Below are 13,039 nucleotides of genomic sequence, written 5' to 3'. Positions count from 1 at the left end.
TTATTGTCATTTAAAAAGTTCCACTTGCTCTCCAGCAAAGTTTTGCAAACACTCTACCACTTAGGTGTTATTTGTTTTACAGTCGTTGATGCTGCTGCACCTCCAGCCTTAGGATGATCATGTAAAGAAGGTTCTACATATGACACAACCAACTGCCAGCTGTAGAATAATAAACTGCTCTCCCAGCTCTGGGACAATTAAGTTTACCGAACCAAAGCATGCCTCCTATGCCTCTTATGTTCAAGTTGACCACACTCTGGTCCTGTTTGTTCGCTGCTGTTCCTGAGGTTAAGAATTCATTTCTTATTTGGTGGAAACGATGGCAGGGAAACGCTAATATGGAAAGAGAGAGATGGACAGTAGAGAAGGGAAGGAGGTGAGATATTCAGTCACTTTTGCACAATAGTTCTTTTTTGTAATAATGTTTCTGTCACTTCTTGGCATTTTTCTAATTGATATATATATATATATATATATATATATATATATATATATATATATAGATATATATATATATATATATATATATATATATATATATATATATATATATATATACTTGTTTCCATTGTAAATAGTTATGCTGCTTTTATACTATATTTTAGTTCATCAAACACTTTGTTACATTTTTCTTATTTATAAATATTTATTTTTTTCTTTGGAAATATGTCACCCTGCTTTTATACTATATTTTAGTTCATTAAACACTTTTAATTAATGTTGTATGAATGTGTCCTTGGATTTATTGCAGAATAAGTACTTCAGTCCTTAGAATTAAGTCAGCGGAATGTTGCAGCTGCTCAGCATGTTGGGCAGCTGCAATGTCATTGGCTGGCAGCTCATGCCAGCTATGCACAACTTGCCTCCGCATGACAAGCGGAGATACTGGCCACTATACTAACGAGGACCAAATTTGCCATCTTGTGGTCTGCGGAACACCAAGTCACAAGAGACACATAACTTATGTGTGGAATTTTAGCTGCAACATAGCAAGTTTGTGGTTCAAGTATTTTCCAAAGTGACCAAAACCCTTGGAGGCTCCGCTTTAGCTCCATTGATTCACATGTACCCATGGAAGGCATAGTTGGCACTTGCAACAAGTTTTTTTGAAACGCTCCTTCCTCAAGAACTGTCTACTGGCCTTTTGAGGTTTCTGTAGTGTAGTGGTTATCACGTTTGCCTAACACGCAAAAGGCCCCTGGTACGAAACCAGGTAGAAACTTTAAAGTAATCTTTTGTCCGATTGTAGATAATCAATGTGTGTGACAGTCCATGAGCGTTCACAAGATGGCCAGTCGGTACTGCATTTCCTGTGAAAGAGTCCCAGGATATGGCAAAGTGCACTGGCAAGTCTATGTTCACTAAAGGACTGTCCTGTCAACATTTCAAAAAGACAGGCTATCATTGGTTGCTTTTCACTTTTAAACGCACCTAAACACAAAATGCTGACCTGGCAGGACTCCAAGGCTCATAGAGACACTGCAGAGGAGGGTTGTCAATGGCTCCACTTTTTGCTAGCATGCTCATGCATGCTAAATTGGACTTGAGAAGAAATTATCCTTAAGGGGGCAAAAGGGTCTTGAGAAGAGAGCAGTCAGCTGTTGCAGCCATCTTGGGTGGCTGCCATTGTTGGTGTGTCTGGCCAGAGCAGCGTGTGTTGGAATGCAGGTCATAGACATGTTAGGGTTTTAGGCTGCACTAGATCATTTTTTGTCCAGGAACCTCCGCGTCTTGCTGACAAGGCAAGAGCAATTCAAAGTCATGTTGTTCAAAAAGTGAGTCGAAGATTCTGCTTAAAGAGGAAGTCAATGTGCAACATGACATGGGTTTCTCTTATGTAGGTGTTATCACGTTTGCCTCACACGCAAGAGGTCCCTTGTTGATGTCATGCCAAAAAAGGTAAGTTTTTCTTTTCAACTTTCTCCATGCAGGGGCAATTTTTATGCCACTGTAGCCATGTTCAAAATATCTATATACTAGAAATACATGACACATGATCTGTCGATTCTGACAGGATTGTGGTGATCTCTGAGCCGTGCTCAGAGATCACCACAATCCTGTTCAACTTCATGTGCAACAGCTCCTGCATGGGAGGCATGAACCGCAGACCCATCCTCACCATCCTGACCCTTGAGACTTCAGAGTACGTATTGTTTCATCTACCAGGATTGGTGTGAGCTGAAATGTATTTGCTGGATAAAGAGTAGTGTTACATGGAAACCGAGGGTCGACGTGGTGTAACTTGATCTCCTGCTTTATGTATTTGCCTGTTTTATGTTTATTTTGTTTCTAAATGTAACTTGAAGTTGAAGTTGTGCATCACTGTTATCCCACCTCAAAGATAGCTTTTGCAGCCTTAGTAAATGTTTTTCTACTGTCTTTTAGCGGACAACTTTTGGGCCGAAGATGCTTCGAGGTGCGTGTCTGCTGTCCCGGCAGGGATCGTAAAACAGAGGAGGCAAATAGTGCCAAACTTCAGACAGGGGCCAAACAAGTGAAGAAAAGAAGTATGTGTTTGTTTATTAATGCTGGGTTTGTCTTTGCACCTTGGCTGTCTTCTATTACGGATCACGTTTTGCTTTTCTAGAAAGTGCCCCAGCAACAGATCCTGATATGTGCAAAAGGAAGTCTGGCTCAAGCACAGACGAGGAGGAAGTACTTATGTTGCCAGTTAGTACACACACAAAGTATTTAAAAAAACTAGTGTTGTCACAGAATTGCAGCTCTCAATTTAAATCCTTTTTTTTCTGCAGGTTAAAGGCCGTGAGCGCTATAACATGTTAAAAAAGATAAATGATGCATTAGAACTGGCTGAAAAAGAGGCGTAAGTATCTTTAAACTACAAGACACACACACACACACACACACACACACACACACAAACTGTGATCGGATGTCACTTTGATAAACATTAGCTGCTACGTAACAGTTGCATGAGACTTTCAGCATTGCATAGCTGTAGTGTTAAATACTTTTCCCTTAAACCAGACGTGTCCCATCTCTGTTCTGCATGGTCACTGTTTGTTTCCTCTCTCCACAGTAAAAACAAAACCAGGGCTTCTAAGGAACTGCTGCCGTCCAGTGGAAAGCGCGTCTTGCAAAAAGCAGAACGAAGCGACAGCGACTAGTTGCAATCTGCCTTCTTTTAACCACCATGTACGAGTATGAACATCTACGATCATGACTATGAATCATTGTTTACCTCCCTTTGATGTTTCTACATTAATTCCTGCCATCAGTCTGAGGGCATACGTTGAGCAGTAACGTATTAACGATTCAGTGGGGCTTTACTATTTTTAACTACAAAGCCCTTTAAATAGTTTTTTTTTATCTCCTGCAGGTTATGTTCAGTGTTGCTTCCTGGCCAACATCCCTCAGCAGGAGGCTGCACGATCATGGAGTTCAGATGAACTGCGCGACCCCAGCCCCCTGTACCTCCCCGTCCCTCGTCCTGCCGGGGTCCGGCGCGACCCCAGCCCACGGAACCTCCCCGTCCCTCGTCCTGCCGGGGTCCGGCGCGACCCCAGCCCACGGAACCTCCCCGTCCCTCGTCCTGCCGGGGTCCGGCGCGACCCCAGCCCCCTGTACGTCCCCGTCCCGCATCCTCCCGGGGTCAGGCGCTACCCCAGCCCCCTGTACCTCCCCGTCAGGCGTCTTGCCGGGGTCCGGCGCGACCCCTATTTTTTGTTTTTTATTTTTCCTTCTCCTTTCCTCCCCTTTACCTCCACCCGTGCCACAGGCCCACTGATGATGAACATGATGATGATGACGAACATGATGATGATGATGATGATGATGATGATGCAAGCAGACAGCTGCGTGCAAGGGCTGACCATTTTAAACGAAAAATAAAACAGACCAAACAGGCAAAAACATTTGATTAAATGCCAAAAGTTTATTTAATAATATAAAACAGTTAGGAAATAAAGGAGTACAAGGCGCATTCCGTACAGTATAATTTAATCGGTACGCGTAAAGCAACAGAGGCAGGCGTAGAAAGAAATTGAATAGGGCCCTTTTTTGATTTTTTTAATCTTCATCAACGGGATTCTCGGCTCATCAAAACTTGACGCGAAGCAACTTTCGCAGCAGCGCCAGCATCAGTATCCCGCAGCGTTGGTTGTGGCTCTCGCTCCGCCGCGAGCCGCACACGACGCAGGGCATATCGTAGCCAAAGCCGACATGGCCTTCCACGGCCTCCTTCAGCATCAACTCGGGGAACGCCACGTAGCCCCTTCTGTAACGCTCCTTGCCTATCATTGCTTTCCGGACGCTTTCTTTGCCAGAGAACTTTTTCGCCAGGAAGTCGCACTCCTCCACTCCGGCAACGTGCACGTGATACACATGCTCTCTCAGCATGTTGTCACCCGCTACGAAACGGGAAAGCCTGACGCCGCACGCATCACACACATGAGTGTCTACGGTGTCCAGCTCATACGACATGCCCTCACGGCTGCCCAGCTCCCTGAACAGGTTGTCCGCAGTGCGAGGGCCGACCACGCTCCTCTCGCTCGGCCTTTTCGTGTACAGCAGAGGCTTGCGCCCGTAGTCGTCGTCCAGCTTGGTGTCGGTCAGGTACGCCGTGAATCTCTCGCAAACTTCTTTTCATCTGTCGCGGTGTCGTCTCCCCGTGCCGGCACAGATGACGCATCGCTTTACGTTTAGCAGGTAACATTTGCCACCGCTGGCAAATAAGAGGGCGTCCGGAAACGCCACCATGCCGTGGGTGAACCTGAGTTTGCCCAGGTCCAAGGCCAATTGATCCGGTGGCAGGTGGCGGTGTCTGTAATGAGCCTTGACACGAGCACACCGTCCGTCGCTGGCCAGGATGTGTTTGTCCAACAAGTCCCTCAAGGCACCCTCAGCGGCCAGAGCGTTCCCACACAAACAGTCGCACTCCAGACCTTCGCCTAGGCCTCCTTCCGGGTCTGGGAATCCGCTATGATCCAACGGGCACGGGGTTCCCTCTTCTTCTACGCGAAGGCGCAGACAGTCTGTGGTCCGCTCGAGCCGCGGCTCGAACACCGCGCAGCCGTCGGTTTGCAGGTCACCTTCTTCTTGAGAGGCCATAGCGTTGGAACCTTTCGACGAGACTGTGGATAAACGCTCGTTCCAAGCTTGTCAGGTGAAGTGGTACTGCGACGTATTCTCTCTGCAACTTTTAAGGTTCGCCGCACCCTTCCCCGCACACAGGCACCCAACCCAAAATCTGAACCAGCGAGGGATCCTCCAATCGGCTCATCGTCATCTCACCGCCAGACAACTCCTCCTGAACCGTCCTCCACTTTGTCCAACGTGGAAAAAGTCCTCCGACCGGGGCAATTTATTCCCACCAGGAGGATCTTCCAACTCGGAAAAATCCTGGGAAACCTGGGAAATCGAGGGAAAACTTGTGTAAACTTGTGTAAAAATTGGAAATGAGGCGGCGACTGGTCAATAGGTTCCGCCGCAGCGCTCCTTACATTGAGACCGGTGGAATAGCGTTGACACAATAGCGCAGACCTCCGTGCCCGCAGCAGCCACGCTCCCCATACATGTAAAATAAAAAAAAATTGTGATGCGAGCCAAGAGTTCAGAGACAGACTTGAACGGGACTCTCCTAGTGCCATTCACGAGCACGTATTGGAAAACGCACGGGGTCGAACAAAACAAAACGCTCCGAGTACACTCGTCGGTAGCGATGTCAAACAGGTATCCCGCGTCGTAGCCGCCCATATAACAAAAGACTATCCCTGCGTTCGGCTTCACCTCGGGCAGCTTTTCCGGATAGGAGTACAGCCCCCACCAGGTGTCGCCCAGTGCCGTTATCGCCCCGCGCACCTCACTCAGCAACCTCGTGGCAGACAGATCCTCAAAGTGCACTCTGTCTTCCTGGGGGGGACTCAGAAGCCTGGCGCGGTCCTTGGCGATAACTTTGCCGATCAGCCTCACGGGGTCCAACGCCGTCCCGTAAGGGTCGGACAAAATTGGGGCGGTGGCATCCATGACCGTGTCGTCGTGAGCCACCGGCTCGAAGAGGATCCGGTAGACTCCATTGTAAACCACCAGAGAGAAAAATTTCAGACCCCTCACGGTCTTGATTGCACGTCAGGATGCGCGTCTCGCCAGACAGCGAACTTGTCATTGTGTCTGGCTTTTCCAGTGCCTTTAGAGAAGGTCTCTAAGATCTGAGCGACGGCGACGAGCTCCGGTCCGTTAGAGAAGTTAGAGGTCTCTGCGTCCATGTCGGTGAGCTCTGTTCAGTTTAGAGGGACGGGAAGAGTAGCCATCCTCTTCTGTCTTCTGTGGGGTTTATATGACACCGACCGTGGGAAGGTGGCAGGTCTGACCGGGGGTCCGATCCCCGACCCTAACCTTGTTTTTGTTTTGTTTTGTTTTTTCGTATTCTCTGGCACCACATCTCCATCGCTGCCAGAGGCATCAAACCAAAATCATCTCACCACGAAAGAACTCAGAGCCGTTCTCCACTTTATCCAACGTGAAAAATCCTCCAAGCTCCTCCAAGTTTATCCCACCAGAAGGATTTCTCCAACACGGCAGTTTATCCCACCAGGGGGTGGAGATTCCTCCAACTTGGAAACTTGTGTTTGTGTGTGCTTTCACCTGCAAATTATTTCACCACCCTCACGTAGCTTGGACTAAAAACAAACAAAAAAAGAGAAAACTGGTCTTACTTATGAGTTGGTGTTAGGGAGATGCTTGCGTGCCCGCGTTTCCTGCATGCTTGCGTGCCTGACCCCCTGCTCATTGGCCTACCTGCCTGCCTGCCTGACAGCTTGCCTGCCAGCTTTGCGCTCTCTCTTCATGGCCGCTGCTCGTTTCACCGCCGCACAGGTTCTAGAGCAGATTTTTTTAAGCCAATCAAATGACGACTCTGAACCAGAAGAGGAATCTGAGGAAGACGTGTCAAGTGAAGAAGAGAAAGAAAAAGGAGAAGCAGAAGAAGCAGATACAGCAGGACCAGAAACAGATGAAGGACAAGAAGACAGCGAGGGATGTGATCTAAGGCTGGACACTTCAGATGAAGAAGTTGATGATGAAGAATATAATGATGATGATGATGATGATGATGATGATGATGATGATGTTGATGATGAAGATGATGATGAAATAATAGAAAATGTGCAAAGACTGGAGCAAATAGAACTCGAGGATGAGGAGGAGGATGAAGAAGAAGAAAAAGAAGAAGAAGATAAAACTTTTATCTCTAAAGACGAGAAAATAAAATGGTCCTCCGCTGCGTTTCGCAATGGCGAGGAAGCGAGGAACGTCCCTCTTAGTCCTCTTTCTGCCCAGGGACCCACAGAGTACGCGGCGGCTCAGGCGGTCGACTTTGAATCGACCTTCCGCATGTTTGTGACCCCGGCGGTGGAAAGGATCGTCCTGGAGAACACCAACCTGGAGGGCTCTCGAAAGCTCGGGAGTGCCTGGAAGGGCATGGACGAGGTCGACCTGCGAGCCTACTTAGGCCTCTTGATTTTGTCCGGCGTCTACAGGTCCCGAGGGGAGGCCGTGGCCAGCCTGTGGGACGTCGAGAGCGGCCATTTTTCGCGCCACGATGTCGCTCAAGGTGTTTCACGCTTACTCGAAGCTGTTGCGTTTCGACGATCGCCAAACTAGACCCGCCAGGCGAGCAACGGACAAACTGGCAGCCGTGAGAGAGGTCTGGGACGCGTGGGTGGAGCGGCTGCCCAGCCTCTACGACCCGGGTCCTAACGTGACGGTGGACGAGCAACTGGTACCTTTCAGAGGTAAAGCGAAAAAAAAACAAAAAAACATGCAGACACAGACACACAAACACAGACAGACAGACACACACACACGCAGACATGCAGACACAGGCACAGACACACACACATACACACACAGGCACATAGACACACACACACACACACACACACACACGCAGACATGCAGAAAACACGTAGCACGCAGGCTTTCTTTTTTTACCTCTGTAAAAAATATATATTTTTAAAAATCTCACCTTTATTTTTTTGTAGGTCGTTGCTCTTTCAGAGAGTACATGCCTAGCAAGCCAGCAAAATACGGCCTCAAGTTTTGGGTGGCGTGCGACGCCAAGTCCAGCTACGCTTGGAAGATGCAGCTTTACACAGGCAAGCCAGGAGGAGGAGGAGGAGGAGGAGGAGGAGAAAAGAGAGCTTCTGAAAAAAAGCAGGGCCAGCGGGTCGTGCTGGACGTCACAGAAGGGCTCGCCGGGCCTCGCAACGTGACGTGCGACAACTTTTTCACTTCCTACGAACTGGGCCAGCGGCTCCTGCGCAGGGAGCTCACCATGCTCGGTACGGTTCGCAAGAACAAGCCGGAATTGCCGCCGGCGCTCCTCTCGATCAAGGGAAGGAGCGCCTTCTTCTCCGTGTTTGCCTTCACTCCCAGCACCGTCCTGGTGTCCTATGTGCCCAAGAAAAACAAAAACGTGATCCTGATGAGCACGCTACACTCGGCCGCCACGGCTGCCGACGATGTCCTCCTCGTCGACGCAGGACGGCGGGACAAAAAGCCCTTTGCCGTCCTAGACTACAACGCCACCAAGGGAGGCGTAGACAACCTGGACAAGGTGATAGGAATCTACAGCTGCAGGAGAAAGACGGCGCGCTGGCCCGTGGCGGTGTTTCACAACGTCCTAGACGTGTCTTGCTACAACGCTTTCGTCGTGTGGCGGGAGGCCCACCCGGACTGGATGCCCGGCAACCGCAGCAAGAGGAGGGTGTTTCTAGAGCAGCTGGGCAAGGCGCTCGTGACTCCTCTCATCCGCAAAAGGCGCCATCCGCCTCGCGGCGAAGCGTCCGTCTCGCTCGTGCGGACGCTTCAGAAGGGGGTTCGGGACCCCCGTGCGGGTCCTCCTCCCGCTCCCTGTCCTGGTCTTCAGCAGCGGCAGCAGCGGCAGCAGCGGCAGCAGCGGCAGCAGCGGCAGCAGCGGCAGCAGCGGCAGCAGCGGCAGCAGCGGCAGCAGCGGCAGCAGCGGCTGCAGCGGCTGCAGCGGCAGCAGCGGCAGCAGCGGCAGCAGCGGCAGCAGCGGCAGCAGCGGCAGCAGCGGCAGCAGCGGCAGCAGCGGCAGCAGCGGCAGCAGCTGCAGCAGCGGCAGCAGCGGCAGCAGCGGCAGCAGCGGCAGCAGGCCCTCACCGCAGACCTCGTCTGGGGTGAAGACGGGGACGATGAGGGTGACGGAGGAGAACACGACGCCCTCGGTTCCGCCGCTAGCGACCGGGCGCAAAAGGGCAAGAGGAAAAGGTGTCAAATTTGTCCGCGCGCGAGGGACCGCAAAACAAACAACGTTTGCCATCGGTGCGAGAGATACATCTGCCACAGACATTTGCTCTTCTGCTGTTCAGACTGCGCCCCTCGCTCCTGAAGATAATTTGTTTGTTCATTAAAAAATGAAATAATAATAATAATAATCATAATACTAATAATATTCCGTGTAATTTATACTATTGTTGATGTTTTTGTTGTTGTCAGTGTAGTAACACTATTTACAAACAAAGTGTAATATGAAAAAGAAAAATAATTAATAAAATAAAGCAAAAGCATTTGAATTTGGGTGTTTTGTTTTTTTTTTCTCCAACCTGGGATTTTCTCCAACCTGGAGACAACAAGTTTCCAACTTGGAAACACACAACGTCACAGTCCTCCTTGTATTCCCACACACACACACACACACGCACACACACACACACACACACACACACACACACACACACACACACACACACACACACACACACACACACACACAGTTTCTCCAGACAGAGATTCTCCATCCTCCAACCTCCTCCTCCCTCCAACCTGAGGGAGGTGGGGGTCCGGCGTGACCCCCTCCTCCCTCCTCCTAACCTGCACGTTCGCTTTCCTCCTGGGGTCCGGCGTGACCCCCACCTACCTCCTCCTAACCTGCATGTTCGCTTTCCTCTTGGGGTCCGGCGTGACCCCCTCCTCCCTCCTCCCAACCTGCACGTTCTGTGTCCTCGTGGGGTCGAGCGTGACCCCCACCTCTCTCCTCCCAGCACATCCTACCCACTTGTGGGGTCAGATGTAAAACCCTCCTCCGTTGCCCTCGTGGGGTCTAAAAATGAGAGCTGCGTGAGGGTTAAATTGAACAAAACCCTGAAGGTAGTTTGGCAGCTGTGGCAGCATGAGCTGCCGATGCTTATCTATGATTAAAAAAAGTTAGTACAACATTCAATTCTGAAATGAAGTCAACTTTTCGAGTTTTCTCAACCTTTTAGTTGACTGTTTAGACAGACTATTGTCTGTCTGTCTGTTTGTCTGTCTGCCCTAGCAAACAGTGTAGAACTGACGTTATCAGATCTATGTCCTGTTCTCAGAACTGTGCCTATACTTGCTGTTTAAACCTAACTCTACAGGTCAGATACTAAAGCTCCACCTTTTGGTTTTAACCTGGAATTGCGTCTTTGGTGCTAAAATGGGGGTGGCCTCATTAACATTTTTAACACCTTCCCCAAACAGACCAAGGAGGGGGGCTGCTGACAGTCGGCTGATGAGGGTGTGATAAGTGTGTGATCAGCGTCAGAAAGGTGACTGACAGTCGACTGAAATCAGCGAAAATGAACCGCTCCATCTGTACCACTAAATGCTTCTTTCTTTTCTCTCCAAAGAAGCTCACATTGGCAACGTTATTACACCTACCTAGTTTAGCTATGTAACAATACCATGATCTAATGCTCTGCCCTGTGGCATGCTTAAATCAGTGGTACATAACACGATAAGGCAGGTTTTGCATCTAGGATCAATGTCGTGCACGTATCGTATACCCAACTACAATAATTGGCAGTGAAATTGAAAGCGTCAACCACCATGGAAGTCGACCCCATACATGCAGAAATTTGTACATCACCCCTCCTATTGACCTGAAAAGTGTTTTGCAACGATTCTTCAAAATCAAGGGAATTAGCTCAAATGGTAGAGCGCGTGCATCACGTGCGAGAGGCAGTGGGATCGATGCCCACATTCTCCATGTGCCTTTATTTCTTCTCACTACTGGTTGTCTTTTGAAGTGGTCTGCATCTCAAATAGCCTATTGTCCAAACTATCCATAGCCAGGTTTGCCTATATTGAACCCTCGTTGTGGAAATTAATCTCTGCATGTTCACCCATCCGCTGCGGCTGTAGTGCAGCGCCTGGCGGGCTCGTGTATGATACTTTACAGAATGAAAACACTTCACTTGGTGCTCTGGTGGGCTTCATTTGCCCCTAAATTGAACAAAACCCTGTACCACTAAATGCTTCTTTCCTTTCTCTCCAAAGAAGCTCACATTGGCAACGTTATTACACCTACCTAGTTTAGCTATGGAACTATACCATGATCTAATGCTCTGCCCTGTGGCATGCTTAAATCAGTGGTACATAACACGATAAGGCAGGTTTTGCATCTAGGATCAATGTCGTGTACGTATCGTATACCCAACTACAAAAATTGGCAGCGAAATTGGAAGCGTCGACCAACATGGAAGTCGACCCCATACATGCAGAGATTTGTACATCACCCCTCCTATTGACCTGAAAAGTGTTTTGCGACAATGCTTGGAAATCAGGGGAATTAGCTCAAGTGGTAGAGCGCTTGCTTAGCAAGGAACTACAATAATTAACAACTACAATAATTGGCAGCGAAATTGGAAGCGTCGACAAACATGGAAGTCGACCCCATACATGCAGATTTGTACCTCACCCCTACTCTTGACCTGTAAAGTGTTCTGCAACGATGTGTGAAAATCAGGGGAATTAGCTCAAGTGGTAGAGCGCTTGCTTTGCATGCGAGAGGCAGTGGGATCGATGCCCACATTCTTCACGTGCCTTTATTTCTTCTCACTAATTGTTGTCTTTTGAAGTGGTCTGCATCTCAAATAGCCTATTGTCCAAACTATCCATAGCCAGGTTTGCCTATATTGAACCCTCGTTGTGGAAATTAATCTCTGCATGTTCATCCATCCGCTACGGCTGTAGTGCAGCGCCTGGGGAGCTCCTGTATGATACTTTTCCGAATGAAAACACTTCACTTGGTGCTCTGGTGGGCTTCATTTGCTCCTTAAATTGAACAAAGCCCTGTACCACTAAAATGCTTTTTTCCTTTCTCTCCAAAGATGCTCACATTGGCAACGTTATTACACCTACCTAGTTTAGCTATGTAACAGTACCATGATCTAATGCTCTGCCCTGTGGCATGCTTAAATCAGTGGTACATAACACGATAAGGCAGGTTTTGCATCAAGGATCAATGTCGTGTACGTATCGTATACCCAACTACAATAAGTGGCAGCGAAATTGGAAGCGTCGACAAACATGGAAGTCGACCCCATACATGCAGAGATTTGTACATCACCCCTCCTATTGACCTAAAAAGTGTCTAGCAACAATTTTTGAAAATTAGGGGAATAAGCTCAAGTGGTAGAGCACTTGCTTCGCATGCGAGAGGCTGTGGGATCGATACCCACATTCTCCACGTGCCTTTATTTCTTCTCACTAATGGTTGTCTTTTGAAGTGGTCTGCATGTCAAATAGCCTACTGTCCAAAGTATCCATAGCCAGGTTTGCCTGTATTGAACCCTCGTTGTGGAAATTATTCTCTGCATGTTCACCCATCCGCTGCGGCTGTAGTGCAGCGCCTGGCGGGCTCATGTATCATACTTTACAGAATGAAAACACTTCACTTGGTGCTCTGGTGGGCTTCATTTGCTCCTTAAATTAAACAAAACCCTGTACCACAAAATGCTTCTTTCCTTTCTCTCCAAAGAAGCTCACATTGGCAATGTTATTACACCTACCTAGTTTAGCTATGGAACTATACCGTGATCTAATGCTTTGCCCTGTGGCATGCTTAAATCAGTGGTACATAACATGATAAGGCAGGTTTTGCATCTAGGATCAATGTTGTGTACGTATCGTATACCCAACTACAATAATTGGCAGTGAAATTGGAAGCGTCGACCAACATGGAAGTCAACCCCATACATGCAGAGATTTGTACATGACCCCTCCTATTGACCTGAAAACTGTTTTGTGACAT

The 13,039-nt window shown here is 48.6% G+C and overlaps 1 protein-coding gene and 1 non-coding gene across 2 annotated transcripts; both read left to right on the top strand.

Moving 5' to 3' along the window:
• The first annotated feature begins 1,149 nt into the window (after positions 1-1,149).
• Positions 1,150-1,222, top strand: trnav-aac (transfer RNA valine (anticodon AAC)). The gene has a single exon. It is a non-coding gene; the product is annotated as a tRNA-Val (tRNA).
• Positions 1,223-2,030: 808 nt separating this feature from the next.
• Positions 2,031-3,875, top strand: LOC129603449 (cellular tumor antigen p53-like). Its single transcript, XM_055504678.1, has 6 exons — positions 2,031-2,143; positions 2,386-2,507; positions 2,588-2,670; positions 2,754-2,824; positions 3,041-3,156; positions 3,341-3,875. The coding sequence occupies exons 1-5, from the start codon at positions 2,070-2,072 to the stop codon at positions 3,126-3,128; spliced, it is 438 nt and encodes a 145-aa protein (XP_055360653.1). The 5' UTR covers positions 2,031-2,069; the 3' UTR covers positions 3,129-3,156; positions 3,341-3,875.
• The last annotated feature ends 9,164 nt before the right edge of the window (positions 3,876-13,039 follow it).

This window comes from Betta splendens, chromosome 19 (genome assembly GCF_900634795.4).
Source record: "Betta splendens chromosome 19, fBetSpl5.4, whole genome shotgun sequence".
NCBI lineage: Eukaryota > Metazoa > Chordata > Actinopteri > Anabantiformes > Osphronemidae > Betta > Betta splendens.
Note: the sequence above shows the minus strand (reverse complement) of the source record. Positions and strands in the feature narration are given on the sequence as shown.